Raw genomic sequence first — 14,402 nt, 5'->3', positions numbered from 1 at the left:
ACCAATTTTTTGAGTGTCTTTAACTACATGGCTACATAGGAAAGAAGGCGTCGGGGCTGGATACACGCCAGGTACTTCAGCCAACCGAGAGGGATATACAGATGTATATACCGTTGGTGTTGGTGTGAGTAAGATGGTTTTGGCTAAGATGTTTTGCTACTGTAGTAGCTTGGCGTCTTAGCCTGCTCACAGCGAAGGCCCGTCCTACCAAATGCAAAGTGATATAACACAACGCCAACTCACTTTCCACACAAGCAATGAGCCTTCTTCCATCCACAGTCATCAAAGCTGTAGGTGAATAGACCCGTGTGCTTGCTAAATTGCCTCTTTTTTTATTTGGTACGAGCCAATGGTTCTTGAATTCAATGGCATCAAATATTCTCAAATTACCAGAAAAGGGGCACGATGGCAGACAACAGAAGCTCACTCTCTGTTGCCAACAGATACGAGCTTACCGACAGTCAGCATACTTCGAGTGACGTGTGAAGTTTCATCTGTTGCAACTGCCTTTGTTCCTGGACTTAAGTTATATCGAGTTCTCTCGGCCAGATCTGACGCCCAACAAAGAGTTTCAGCACTGAGCTATTCACCTCACAGTATCCATATGACTTGTCACACTCGAGGTCAACGTATTTCATCTACGTGTGGGGATATTCGTCGGAATCTGGTTGAGTCATCACGTGTGACTATCTCCATCCCATATTTCCAAAGAAAACATGCCCAATATTTCGAGGACTCAATCCGTCCAAGGTGGTCGAGAGCACGCGAGTACCGTGTCTGGGAAACACGAATCTCATCTGAATGTGCACAACTGATCACTTCCAGCCTGAACAATGCGTCAGTTCATTGCCGTGCCGCCCACTTCAATCTGACGATCTAGTAGTATCATTTGCCTGACTGCATCCTAGGTGATATGTTCCAGACAACACATTCTCCTCAATTGCCGACTGCCATGATTAGCCCCTGAACTAGACTAACATGTTCGGTTGGTATAGATTGGGTATACCGCTATTCATAAAAGTCAATACCAGCCGGCTCAGGTGTCTATGTTCCCTTCAACCTGGGCAAGCTGGCTCTCGAGGCAGCCACGATCCCTGGCCAATAAGATGCTAGCAAATGCCCTTTTCACGGCCTAGTTAGGAAGCAGGGCTTGATACATATTGCCTCGTCGCCAGTGCTGACACGAGGCTCCATACAACATAACATCAGGTGGAATTGAATTGATCATTGAGACCTGTATCGACGTGACATGAGTTAATGGAGCGGGACATCAGTCACGGCGAGTGCACGTGGTCGAGAGATGATATCTTAGTACTTCGTACCTTCCCAGAGATAAAAGGCAGGCACTCGGTATGAGGGAAGGAGACAAACGGCAAGAAGTATCCGTTTCAAGTATACAGGAAGGAGCGCCCCTTCCCCAAACCCTCGGCTTTTGTGTATGCCATTGCCATCTTGTTGATCCAGGCAGGCACGGATTCAAAAATATTTCTGCTGTAATAATTCACCTGACATACACCCTGCGATCTTTGTCACCATACATCAACCACAGCTCATACCTACCCAACTTCGAGTAGTGGCGACCAAAGGAGTCGAGGATTCAACCACTTCCAATCATCAACAACCTGAGCAGTCACTTCAAGGTCGGCAACCCAAAGAGTCAAGTGTCCAACCACTTCCAACCGTCGACGGCCCAAGGAGTCATTCCAAGGGGGTGATCCTGTATTCACTCTTCTCCAAGGTAAACATCGCCGAGGCAGGTATCCTATAAATTCGAACTGGACGAGCCTCAGACTGTCGAACGGCTTCTTGAAGTCCCACCGTCCCCCAACCTAGCATCACCAGCTCCTCAGCCACCCTTCTCCTACTCCCCCTTCCACTCCCTCTCCCATACATGCACTGACAACAACATTGCCTCTGCCTGCAGTTTTGGTCATGCAGTCCCCTCGCTCATCTAGTGGCGCTGCCGACTCCTTTGATGACACTCCTAACACACGTCTCACTACCTTCTCACCTGATGATGGCGTCTCTCGTTCGGTTCGGGCCCCGCACTCTATCGGTCTAGGCCTTCGCGATGCTAGAGGTGCTATTGTTGCTGCTTCGCCTGCTTCACTGGATTCCCGTCGTCGCTATCGTGACCCCTTCGTGACTAGCTACAATCTTTCACCTACTGCCTCCAGTTTCTCGCCGCAGTCGTCAACCCCAGTCCCGCCCGTCAGTGGCCCGCCTACTGTCATTGCCACTGGAGAAGCCGGCGGCTTCGTTCACCAGCGCCTGAGTACTGATTTGGGCGTGTCACGATGCCTCGTCCTTTGCGTTCAAGATGGGACTCTCATCCACAAGGCTGAAGTCGACAACTATCTCTGCGTAAGTCATCTCGGCCGTTCCTCACGTGGTATTGAACTAACTCTTTGGAGATTCTGGCACACCGAGGTCATAATCTGTCGGGTACGAACCAGGTTGAACTGCGCGGCAATGTGGTCTACGCCCGCTTCAGCAACATTCGAGATGCCTGTATCTTCCATCAAAACGCCCATCTTGGTGGAAAGGGCTGGGCCGCTATCTACATCAGCCCTCGAGACTTCTCTCAGGTGGTCAACCCTACAGGTGGTATCATCACCGCACACGAAGGTCAGGTTGCCCTTGCAGTCTTTGCTCCACCGTCTCTTGCTGGGACCAATCCCCTGCAACTGTACGATATGCTGCAGCAGAAACTGCAGAATGAAGGCGACCTGTACGCCTTCAAGTTGCAAGCCACCGGTGTCGAGGGCAGTGTCTTCAATGCTGTTGTTGAATACTGTGAGAACGATATCTCCCTCCAGGCAGTTTCGAAGCTCCATTTGCATAATACAGAGGTATGTGTGAGATCTTATAAGTTGTGAGAACGATATGCTGATAGATACTACAGCAAGGATTCCAGATTTGCATGACTCTCTACCGACCTGACATTCCGGCCCCGGCTCCTGCCCCTGCCCTGCGCACTGCCAGCACGTCGGATATAGCCAACGACCTACAGCAGTTGGCCATCTCGCGTCCCCAAGTCCATGCTCCGCTGGGTATGGTTCCCATGGTTTATCCTGCCCCGTACCTGCTCGACCAGTACCCGCAGATGTGGGCAGCACGTGGTTCTATTGGCATTTCCAGAGCCATTGATTCTTACTCCGGATTCCCTCAGTATCCCAGAATCCCGGATGTCTTTGGCAGAAATGGAGAGGTCTATCCCAGAAGCATCGACGGCCGCAGACAGCACGCAATTCGAATCCAAAGAGCCCCCTACCATCACGGCAACACTGGTAGCCAGCACAATCATGTCGACATATCTCGTATCCGTGAGGGTATCGACGTGCGTACTACCATTATGCTGCGCAACATCCCCAACAAGGTAGATCAGGCCATGCTGAAGCGCATCGTTGACGAGTCAAGCTGGGGCAAGTATGACTTCATGTACCTCCGTATTGATTTCGCCAACGATTGCAATGTGGGTTATGCTTTTATCAATTTCGTCGACCCGCTTGACATCATCGACTTTGTCCGGGCGCGCGGCAATCAACGCTGGAACTGCTTCAAGAGTGACAAGGTCGCCGAGATCTCCTATGCTACAATTCAGGGAAAGGACTGCTTGGTCCAGAAGTTCCGCAACAGCTCGGTTATGCTCGAGGCAGCCCACTACCGGCCCAAGCTGTACTATACCATCAATGGTCCCGCCCCTGCTCAAGCTGGCGAGGAAGAGCCGTTCCCCGCTCCCGACAATCAGTCGAAGATGAAGCGTAGCTGCGAGAATGCAGAACACGTTGGACTTTTCACCCCGAACGCTGGTCAGCACTACCGCGATGAGCAGCGACGTCGTCGTTCTCAGTATGATCGCGGTACTCGCCTGGCAGCTCTCGAGGAGTTCGATTACGACACGTACCCTCATTACCCCCAGTTCCCTCCGCAGTGAGGTCTCAGGGTCTCATACGCCCGGCACATCCTTCACGCCCACCCCTCCCGGTTAATTCGACTTGATTCCTCTCCCACGGCAACACAACAGTAGTGTTATCCGGCCATCTCTGGCCATCTCCGATCTGATTAGTCCACATCAGACTACGGAATAATCACCGATTTCGGCACCGTTCCGAGATAATTTGCGATGATCTTCTTGCCTTTCTGCCTCGATTTCCTTGCATTATTCGCGTCGGCTCACCTATCAATAACATGCCTATCATGGGACAGTCTCGGTTATCCACCTCTGCTCTCAATTCGACACTTGTCTCAACTCATCATTGGGAATCATTGGGCGCCGCTTGATTCTCGGGTCGATTTGGTATTGCACTTGGTGTGACACCGGCGGTGACAAGTACTTAGATAGTCTTGAACGCATTCGTTGATTTACCTAGACCTTTCCATGAAGCGTATGACTGTCCGTGATGTAGGGTGAATTGTGAAATGTGGACGACGTTGATAACTCGTATTCAGACATAGTAAGCCTAGTTTGGGGAAACAAAGTGGTATCTCATTGCTCGTAATTCATTACTCTAGCTTAAATACATCTCAAGAATAGCCAAATCAAACTGCTGCTATTCCTGATCATAGGTTCAACCCGTACTGGAAACCATGTCCGGGTTCGTATTGGGATCGAGATCGGGATCGGGATCAGGATCTTCTGGCAGCGACGGAAGGGGCTTCCTCAAAGAACCGGTGTGGCTCATGAGCGGTCTGGCCGCTCGCTGCGATGCCCCCGCCGTTGGAATAGTTGCTGTAATGCCATTATAATCACCCTCGATCACCGGCTCCATACCATTCTGGAGATCCTCATGCCCAGGCATGCTGCCGGATCCTCCACTGCATGTCGACGATAAAAGGTGATGTGGAGGCAGAATATCATTGGGCCTCTCTGAACCACCTGCGTTGTCCTCTTCCTGTTTGCGGGATGTGATGATGGGGAGAGCGTTTATCAACGTTGACGCCGTTGTCGTCGAGGTGGCAGAAGAAGAGGAAGTAGCAGGGGGCGCCGTGGCGGCGGTCTCTTCGTGAGCGAGAGAGGAAGAGGATGATGAAGGGCGCTGGTGGTGGTGTTGGTGGGAAGAACTACTGCTATTTGTGCGGGAGCGTGAATGTGAGGAGCAGAAGTAATCTCTTTCCCCATCTTCGTCCCCGTCCACCCTGTCATCCCCTTCCCTTTCCGCATCTTTTCGGTTGGGGCGGTCGGGGCGGCGGTTCCGGGGCATGTTAGGCTCGGAATCGTAGCCCATGTCTTCTTCCCCTTCTTCTTGGAGGCTAGCCGGGGTGGGAGGCTGATAGTACTCGAGCCCGGCCGAATCGGAGACAGCCCTCTTATTAGGAGGTCTCTGTTCATCATGTCTATTGATGCTCTTGTTGCTGCTGTAAGAAGAAGGGTTGACCATGGTAGTGGCTCTGATAGGGTGGAGGTGACGCTGCGTAATGTGTGGTTCGGACATGGCTCGACGTGCTTCCGGTTCAGGAGTAGGTGTGCGCTCTTCTATGCTCTGCCGCATGCTACCATCATTGCTGCGACGATCGTCTTCGTCTAAGCCGTCCATAGGCAACGAGGGCAAAGGCTTATGCTGTTGTTGTCGAGGAGGGGTATTGTTCATATCCGAATCTTCGATACTATGCCTTAGTCCCGTGGGCGGACTGCGCTCCTGCTGTCTTCCACCCCCAAAGCGTCGCGTGCCACCACCCTTGGGCGTGCTGGGGTACATGGGACTCCCCATACGACTGGTGGGGCGGCCGCCGTTGGCGAGGAACTGGCTCGGGTAGTACAGCTCGACGCCGCCGTTGGCGAGGCGGCCGGAGAAGATGACGAGGAAGAGGCAGCCGAGCAGGAGGACGGACTGGACGATGGCCATGCGTTTCTGGAAGACGACTTCGTCGGCGAGGGCGCCGAGGCGGGAGCTGACGGCGAGGATTTCGCGCTCCGACTGGTCGCGCTGTGTCTCGAGGGCGATGACGGTGCTCTGCCAGATCTGGTCGTACTGGACGCGAAGGTCGCGCAGCTCCGAGAGGACCGTCTTGTTGAGCGTGTCGAGAAAGAGGTCCACCTTGGCGACCTGACGCCGCTCCAGCTTGGACAAGGCCTGCTGCAGGAACTGCGACTGCGACTCGATATACTGCAACGACAGCGTCGTATTGGACTCGAGTGTTTGCAGGCGCTTGGTAAGCTGTTTGAAAAAGGAGTCTTGCACTGTCGGGGTCGAGGCCGGCGCAGAGCCTGTAGGTGTGGCGGTCCGGTTTCGGGAAGAGGCCGCAAAAGAACCTCCCGTGGAAGCCTTCGAGTTCTGAGAGGCTTTGGACGATGGTGGCTTGACCGAACTGGAGCCAGCAACACCCTTGCTCTTAGCAGCAGTTGCTACGCTTGAGGGCCTTGCGGAAGCTGGAACCGTATGCTTAGTGGGCGGGATAGGGGGCCCGGACGATTGCGTTGATTCGACGGGGTATACCGATGTCTTGGGGATTGCCGGGCCCTCCGTTGAGTTGGCTGCTGCTGCGGAGGTTGCAGCTGCCGGTGCTTTTGTAGTGGCCATCTTTACAGAACCAGTCGGCTCGGTTGTTGGATTCTGGGACGAAGGCCGGGCCGTCTCAGCTTGTGCCTTACTCGACTCCATAATCTCATGTCTCCTTTCGGCCGTCGGAAGGGACGCGGAAGTGGTATTTTCTCCAAGCGTAGTGGAAGAAGCATTTAATGTTGAGTCTAATACTTTGCATGTAGTGCGTGGCTGGAGTTCGCGCGCGAGATATGAGCCGTCCCAGAAAGGCAATACGAGGCTCTGCTCGGTTACAGCTTTAGTGTCCTCCACAGGTACCGGCTCTTCTACTTCAACAACGCCCTCGTGAGGCTCTTCTGCCAGTGTCTCTGTCTCCTGGAATGGCTCAGGGGTTGCCTTGCTAGATTCTTCGTCTTCGAAGTCTGCAGGATCTGCTTCCTTCCAGGAGTCCAGCATCCGTGCCCCGTGAACCCTGAGAAGCGACAATGGGCAATAATACTCGTTGCCATAGTGACTCAGGATCTCGATGCGCAGATATCTTGCCCAAATCTGGGGATTTTGGACGAGGAAGGGCTGAATATCTCGCGAGTTGCGCGCTTGGAAGTCGCCCAAGACCTTCCATTTATCCGACTTGATAGGATAGCGATCGCTAACACTGACGCGAAATTGCCGGATCATACTCGAGAAGAACTCGTAGTTAGCCAAGACGACGGTGTCGACGAGAATATCCTCGCTGAGTTCGACGATGAAGAACTTGTTGGCCGTGGCGCATTCGAGAAGCATGTACGAGTCCTTGTTCTCAACCAAGATGGCCTTGGAGTTCTTAGCCCCAGGGCTCGTCTTGATGACGGTGGCGCCGGCGTCGAAGGAAGAGTACGAGTACCGCTCCTTGCACGTTTTGCCGGCGTCCTTACTCCTATAGACGTGGGCCAGCCCCTCATCGTAGGTCACCTTCTCGACCGAGTGCCCCTGCTCCTTTTCATTCTTGTTGTTCTTCTGGTTCTTGGAGACGGGCTTGCCCGACGACGTGATCTCGGAGATCTTGTCCGAGTAAGCGTCGAAGTCGAGCGAGATCTCGCCCTCCTCGCCAATGGAGCCGAGGTCGTCGCCCCCGGGGTAGTCTCGGCCGTCGTGCGGTTTCCGTGTGCGTGCTTCCATGGGCTCCTGTCCGGCCTTTTTTAACATCATGGCCTTCCATTCTTCAAAGGACATGAAAGCCCCTGTGCTCAGGTCGTTGCCATCGCTGTCCAATTCATGCTCCTCCTCAACTACCGGTGGCTGCCCGGTGGCGGCATCGCTAGGCGCTGCCGCTGCCGTAGGTGTTTGCGCTGAAGCAGGGTCGGCTGCGACGCCCTCGGGAGACGGGACCGGGGTGGGGAGTGTGTCGTCGTGAGACATTGCTGGGGCAATGTGTGGGTGATGTAGTTGACCGTCCGCGACTCACAGGTCGACTGGGTGGCCGTGTTGCTGGGCGGCAGCGATCGAACGGCATCGTGGGTGGTTATCGTGGTGGTGGCGGCGATGCTGCTACTGCTACTGCTACTGCTACTGGTGCTCGTGTTGTTGCTGTCGCCCTGGGCCTGCACCTGCACCCCGGCCACTAACAAGAGGAGAGGGACCCAGACCGATAGCAACGATGGCCAGACTGAGCGCCTGTCCCTGTGACGCCACATCATCGCAGCAATGCATACTCGACCAGAAACTATAGGGGGAAAATCAGGTAAAGTCCATGTGGAAGAAAGAGAAGCGAGAGTGTATGCAGCCGATTACTTGTTGGGGGCAAAACGGAACAAAAGGTGTCGGGATCGCTTGGGACTATCTGTCATCTGCTTGCTGTCTGTCTGCGCCGGACACGGCACTGTGGTCGTCAGCCAATCTCGAATTTGCCCCGGTCGGTCTTGTCTTCTTCACAAGCAAGGACAAGGACAAGAAGTGTTCTGTTCAGGTCCAGCCACCCTGACGTAGAACCGTTGCACTCAACACTTGGTTTAGCATGCGTGGATAAGCAATTTAGCCATGCGTAAGCGCTGAGCTGCATGCAGGAATGGGCCCTCCTAGGCCTGTGCTACCCTGGGAAGGCCCCGTGACCCCCGTCCATTCACCCACCATTCTCATTCTCAGTCAAGCGACGTACACACGTATTGACAGAGCACTTTTGATGACAGTTGGTGACGCCCACCGCAAAGGGATCTTACCATTGATATCGTGCCGGGAGTGCTTGGTCCCTGTTCCGCTACAGGCCGGCGGGGGGCAATCAAAGTCCAAGTGAGCAATGGACATTACAATATCAGCATCCTGCCCCTTTCATGCGCAACACTCGTTTCGAATGCTTGATTGGATCATGGCGGATCTATGGCTATGGCAGTAGATCTTCATCATCAAGCATTCTTACCATGGGGGGGGGCCGTATATGAAAAAGAATGCGGTAACTAAGCCTCTCAAGCTTGTGCAGAGAGGGCATATGTGTGGGGGTATATCAGTACATACATACATATGTACATACATACATACATCCAGTAATTTAGCGCGGCGCGCCTACGGCTTACAGGGATCATTCCACTGTGACTGCACTGCAGCATTGATCCCGATCCCCAATTGAATCCCAAAGTCGCAGCTTGAAGCTCCGAACACTCCCAGTCCAAGCAGGCAGCTATCGTGTCCGGAAACTACAAAAGTCGTCAGCCTTGTAGGCAGCAATTTGGCGCTTTTCGCATAATCAGGGCCGGCACCGACTTCAAGAACTCGACGACTGTCATGGTTTCGGCAACACTTACATATATTTGAAGTCCTATCAGCCAGCCTGACTGACTCCAAACATATCGGTTCCCTATTTGCGCCGCCACGCCCAACTGCTGCTACACTTCGGACAACAACGACTACGAACGATCCAAGCTCGCTCGTCACGACCCCATAATGGCTCCGCGAAGAGTCCAGACCTACGACGACTATGGCACCGCCGTCCAGCAGATCATCGTGTCAACCTCGGACACCGACTTCCTGGACCAGTTGATCCCCGTCCTGAAGGATGCCTCGTACACCAACCGGTCGAACCTCTTGGCCCAGAATTTGACGCAGTACGCCGAGGCCCGCGAGTCCGACATCGAGCGCATCGGCTTGACTAAGCACGAAGAGTTTCTGAGCTCCGTCAACCAGCTCCAAGATGTCCGTCAGGGCACCGTCAGCCTGACCACCGAGATCCTCAAGCTCAACCAGTCCATTCAGGAGAGCACCGAGAAGCTGGCCGAGCAGAAGCAGGCCTTGGTCAGCACCCGCGCGGTGCGGGAAAACATCTCCGATGTCTCAGACGCCCTCAAGGAGTCGCTCAAGATACTACACGCCGTCAACAACGCCCATGAGCTCATCCGCAAGAAGCAGTACTATGCGGCGCTCAAGTCCCTCGAGGATATGCAGAACGAGTTCCTGATCCCTATGATCCAGAATAAGTACGGGACCCAGTACAGGCTGGCAGACATGATTCAGAAGTCCATACCCGCATCGCAAAAGTCCATTTCCGAGGCTGTCATGAGCGACCTCAACACCTGGTTGTTCCGCATCCGCGAGACGTCACAGTTCCTGGGTGAAGTCGCATTCTATCACACTGAAATGCGTCGGTCTCGCCAAAGAGACAGGATAGAAGCAGACGAGTTCCTCAGTGCCTTCAAGCTGAACTCGGCAATAGAATTAGTCTTTGACGAGAGCGAAGAGTTCGACGTGTTGGACAACGAGGAGTTGCAAGTTGACTTCACGCCCCTATTTGAGGCCTTGCATATCCATGATGCTCTCGGCCAAAATGACAGGTTTCGTAACGACTATGCAGCCACGAGAAGGCGGCAAAAGGAGCTTTTGATTCCATCATCTGTCAGTCTTACCAGCGATGACGAGTCGTCCCTAAGTAGTCTTCTAGAGGGCATTGCTGGATTCGCCATCATTGAGAAGGCGACGATGAGACGCGTACCTCAGCTGCGTACTGCTATCGATGTCGAAGAGCTGTGGGATTCCATGTGTTCAGCCGCCATCTCACTTACCACGAAGGCCCTGGGCGAAGTAAGCAACGCCGAGATTCTTCTCAAGATCAAAGGGGTCATCGCCCTTTTCATTCAGACCATGGCGGGCTGGGGATATTCCGTCTCTAGGTTGGACGAATTCTTGGTGGATCTCTTCGACAAGTATGCTGAGCTTCTGAAGCGCCGATTCAGCGACGATTTCCAGGAGATTGTCTCCACGGACGACTACATGCCCATGGCCATCAACTCGGTGGAAGAGTACGAGAAGGTGGTCAACGTCAGTTGGTTCACGCAGGACAAGGACGTCAGCGAGCTTACCTTCCCATGCGTCCTTCCGTTCTCGCAGATGTACCCGCTCTGCTGTATTGATATTCGAAACTTCCTCAACCAATTCTACTTCTTTTCCGACGATCACTTTCAGCACCCTACCAAAATCGACGAAACTTTACGCAAATCTCTTGATGAGCTCCTAACCGAGAAGGTCTGCCAGTCGCTGGTCGAGCGCCTGAGCACCCAATATCTTGGCCAGATCGTACAGATCCTTATCAATCTAGAGCATTTCGAGACGGCCTGCCAAGAGCTCGAACAGCTCCTGATCCGTGCCCGCTCCTCGGCCTCGGCCGGCGGGCCCCTGAAACTCGCCGCCACGGAACAGTTCCGAGACAACAAGAAGACGGCCGAGAAGCGCATCTTCGAGCTGGTCAACTCCAAGATCGATGACCTGGTCGAGACGGCCGAGTACGACTGGATGGCCTTCACCACCCCCACCGAGCCCTCCAACTACATGCAGACCCTGACGCGCTACCTCTCCAACATCATGAACAGCACCTTGCTGGGCCTGCCGCGCGAGATCAAGGAGCTCATCTACTTCGACGCCCTCTCCCACGCCTCGGACAAGATCCTGGCCTTGCCCCTGAGCAACGACGTCAAGAAGATCAACCCCAACGGCGTCGCCGCCCTCGCCCTCGACGTGAGCCACTTGACGGACTTTGTCGATGGCCTCGAGAATGGCTTCATGCTGCGCAGCAACCTCGACGAGCTCGAGCAGACTATCCAGCTGCTCCAGAGTGAGAACACGGACGAGTTCTTCGACATCTCTACGAGGAACAAGAAGTACAGTCGTGTGCACGCCATGAACGGACCTGTTCTACTGGAAAAGTACGCTATCACCCCTCTCCGTCTCGAGTATCGAACAAGCTATGTATCAGAAACTAACACCGCGTGTGCTGCAGGCTCACTTCACAAATATCCGCTCCCAGTGCCAGCCAGCAAGCTGCCCAAGCTGCTCAGAGGTTCGCCAACTTCTCGTCGAATCTTCGATTCGGAGGCAAATCATAGAGAAAGATCTAGGCATGTGTTACTAAGCTCCCAAGAGAAAAACCCAACACTGCTATCACTATTGCACGGCACATGATCAAGACGACATAACGAAAGCAAGATGATTTATCCGTATCATAACATTCAATTTTCATCATCAAACTCATGCAAAAGCCCTCCAGTCATAAAAAGGAAATCCCAAAAACCAATCGACAACAAACTGGATATACTTTGTGGGCTATCTACCACCAAAGGCACCAAAAAAAAACAAATGTTACTCAAAACCCCCCATTTGCGCCATAGCCGGTGAAGCCAAGGGATTTTCGTGAATAAACGAGAGAAGGAATTCGAAGAAACAAATAGATGCCGCCAAAGGGAGAGGGAAATGCCAAATAACACAGCCAAAAAAATCAAGTTTGTTTAACTTGACTCCACTCCTTGGTGCTCTATCAGAATGGATTGGCTACGTATCTAGTCCCGGTCCCTATCGTCGTCACGCTCTGCCTTGGAAGGCAAGACAGTTGCGGCAGTCTGTTCGGAGGACTCAACATGACTAGACTCGGTTGGCGCCGGTTCGGGAGGCGGTAACGTCTCCTCTTCCGTCGAGCCGCTGCAACTCTACTATTGAAGGGGGAAAATGCTGGATCAGTATCGGCTTCGCGGCGTGGGATGTGGGGTGGGATGCAATGGAAAGCAGGAACGACTTACTTGCTGCGGCTGCATGCTTCCCGCGTAGTACATGTTGTTGGGGTCCATATCGCCGTACATAGGTGCCGGTGCTTGGCCGTACTGAGGGGGCCTGGCCAGGTTGAACCGGGTTGTACATGTTGGGCGCACGAGAATAATCCTGGTCGGAGGGCATAGGGTGGCCGCCCATGCCATAGTTGGGGTCCATGTGGTTCGGCGGCGGCATGTGCTGGCCGCCCATCTGCGATGCTGGTGCTGCGGGCACGCCGCCTGCTGCTTGACCCTGAGCTGGGTTCGCCCGCTTAGCATGGCTCGCCTCCTCACGAGGGACAATGTCAATGAGGAAATCAAACATGTCACTCTTGGCAAGAGCGGAAGCAATGTCGGATCGCTGCAGAGTGCGGCGCTTGTTCTCTTCGGCGTGAATCCATGCGCGCATGGTCAGCTCGGTGATGAAGATGTCGCAGCCCTTGGCGAACAGAATGGGCGCCTCAGCCGAAATCATCTTGACCTCGGGGTCGGCCTTCATGACCTTCTTGATACGGGCCAACGGTAACTGGTGTAGCTTGTAATCGTGGCTGTCGGACTCGAGGTGATGGATGGTTTGTTGCCAGTATGTGGTCAGGATGTCCTTGTACTGGCCGTGCAGGCCTTGATGTACGTTCGCCCAGGGACCGGTGTAGAGCTCCGCGGGAGCATAGCCGGAGTTTGCGAGCTACAATGCGAAAAGAGCAAATGTAAATAATACTGCGGAATGAGAAATCGACACATGGGGCGGGGACTTGGGGACTTACAGCGGCGCTTGCGCCTATAAAGAGACATGGTTAGCGACGTCGTACAGAAGGCCGATGATTGCGCAACCATAGCTGCTTGCTTGATTGCTTCGAGTGATCGGATCTTTTTTGACTTGAACTTACCATAGTGGCCGCCGTGGGCGGTATCATAGACCGCATTGTTGCCGCTCTGTGCGTTCCTCGACGATTGCGGGTGCCCGCTACTCGACGATTGCTGCTGCTGCTGCTGCTGCTGCTGCTGCTGCTGGTTGTGCTGATCCATAGTTGCGGTTTGCGGGTTCGGCCGTTGCAGCACTACTCGGGACGATTGCCTGGTTGATATACAGTACTCGACGAATAAAAGCCGTGCGGGAATGCACGATTTGAGTTTCCCGTCTGACACAGGGCAAACGCGAGGGGAGAAAATAGAGTGAGGGTATGAGAGTAGGTGCTCGGCGCAATCCGATCGCGACGCGCGGGGGGGGAAGGTTTATTTCTTTCCGCGCGCCGTCTTACTTTGACACACACACTTCGTTCTTTCTTCCCACAGCCAACAGCAAGTATCACAAAACTGCGATACCAGATTTTGCGTCAGTAAAATAACCCGACTCGGACAATGACGATGGTCTGCGAGTTGCCCAGTGGTGTTTCAAAATTATTTGCTTGGTTGTTATTGTTTACACTTGGTTGAGGACGCAACCAGTTGTGTGTTGCACCTTTGGTGTGGTTGAGGAGCGAATGATGTAACGAGCTTTGAGAGGCAGGGCAATTGATTGATCGATTCCAGCTTGGAACGGATTGCTTGCTTGGGGGAGGGAGTGCGAAAGTGGTGCGGGTGGCGGGTAGGGAGCAGTAGTGCTGGTGCTGGCGCTGGTGCTGGTGCTGGCGCAGCTGGTGCTGGGAGGATAGGATAGGATGGGATAGGATAGGTGTGCTTTGAATGCGATTGACTTGCCTGATTGGTCGCAAAGCGCTTTCTGGCGTGTGCTTGGCCAAAAAGTGAGGGGGGGTGTGCGATCAACTGATAGGCGGCGAAAACAAGGCCAGTTGTGTTTCCAAGCCAAGGATGCCCTCAAGTACTTCCTGGTTTCTGGATCGGGGAGTTGATTCGACGTCGAAACTCCCGGTCGTAACCTAAA

The 14,402-nt window shown here is 53.7% G+C and overlaps 4 protein-coding genes across 4 annotated transcripts; 2 read left to right on the top strand and 2 right to left on the bottom strand.

Moving 5' to 3' along the window:
- Positions 1-1,932: 1,932 nt before the first annotated feature.
- PG998_005769 (uncharacterized protein) lies at positions 1,933-3,937 on the top strand (the record flags this gene model as incomplete). The annotated part of the gene is made up of 3 exons (XM_066872587.1): positions 1,933-2,364; positions 2,415-2,852; positions 2,897-3,937. 3 exons carry the CDS (start codon positions 1,933-1,935, stop codon positions 3,935-3,937), a joined length of 1,911 nt encoding a protein of 636 aa, XP_066732684.1.
- A 634-nt stretch (positions 3,938-4,571) lies between these two features.
- On the bottom strand, positions 4,572-7,880 carry PG998_005768 (sad1 unc domain protein; the record flags this gene model as incomplete). The annotated part of the gene is made up of 1 exon (XM_066872586.1): positions 4,572-7,880. The coding sequence occupies one exon, from the start codon at positions 7,878-7,880 to the stop codon at positions 4,572-4,574; it is 3,309 nt and encodes a 1,102-aa protein (XP_066732683.1).
- A 1,515-nt stretch (positions 7,881-9,395) lies between these two features.
- On the top strand, positions 9,396-11,824 carry PG998_005767 (uncharacterized protein; the record flags this gene model as incomplete). The annotated part of the gene is made up of 2 exons (XM_066872585.1): positions 9,396-11,644; positions 11,719-11,824. 2 exons carry the CDS (start codon positions 9,396-9,398, stop codon positions 11,822-11,824), a joined length of 2,355 nt encoding a protein of 784 aa, XP_066732682.1.
- Positions 11,825-12,274: 450 nt separating this feature from the next.
- On the bottom strand, positions 12,275-13,546 carry PG998_005766 (uncharacterized protein; the record flags this gene model as incomplete). Its single annotated transcript, XM_066872584.1, has 5 exons — positions 12,275-12,421; positions 12,512-12,592; positions 12,618-13,205; positions 13,285-13,298; positions 13,408-13,546. 5 exons carry the CDS (start codon positions 13,544-13,546, stop codon positions 12,275-12,277), a joined length of 969 nt encoding a protein of 322 aa, XP_066732681.1.
- Between the last annotated feature and the right edge of the window lie 856 nt (positions 13,547-14,402).

The sequence above is a fragment of the Apiospora kogelbergensis genome (genome assembly GCF_038363985.1).
Source record: "Apiospora kogelbergensis strain CBS 113332 chromosome Unknown utg000003l_segment0_segment0, whole genome shotgun sequence".
Classification (NCBI taxonomy): Eukaryota; Fungi; Ascomycota; class Sordariomycetes; order Amphisphaeriales; family Apiosporaceae; genus Apiospora; species Apiospora kogelbergensis.
This window is presented reverse-complemented; position numbering and strand designations above follow the sequence as displayed.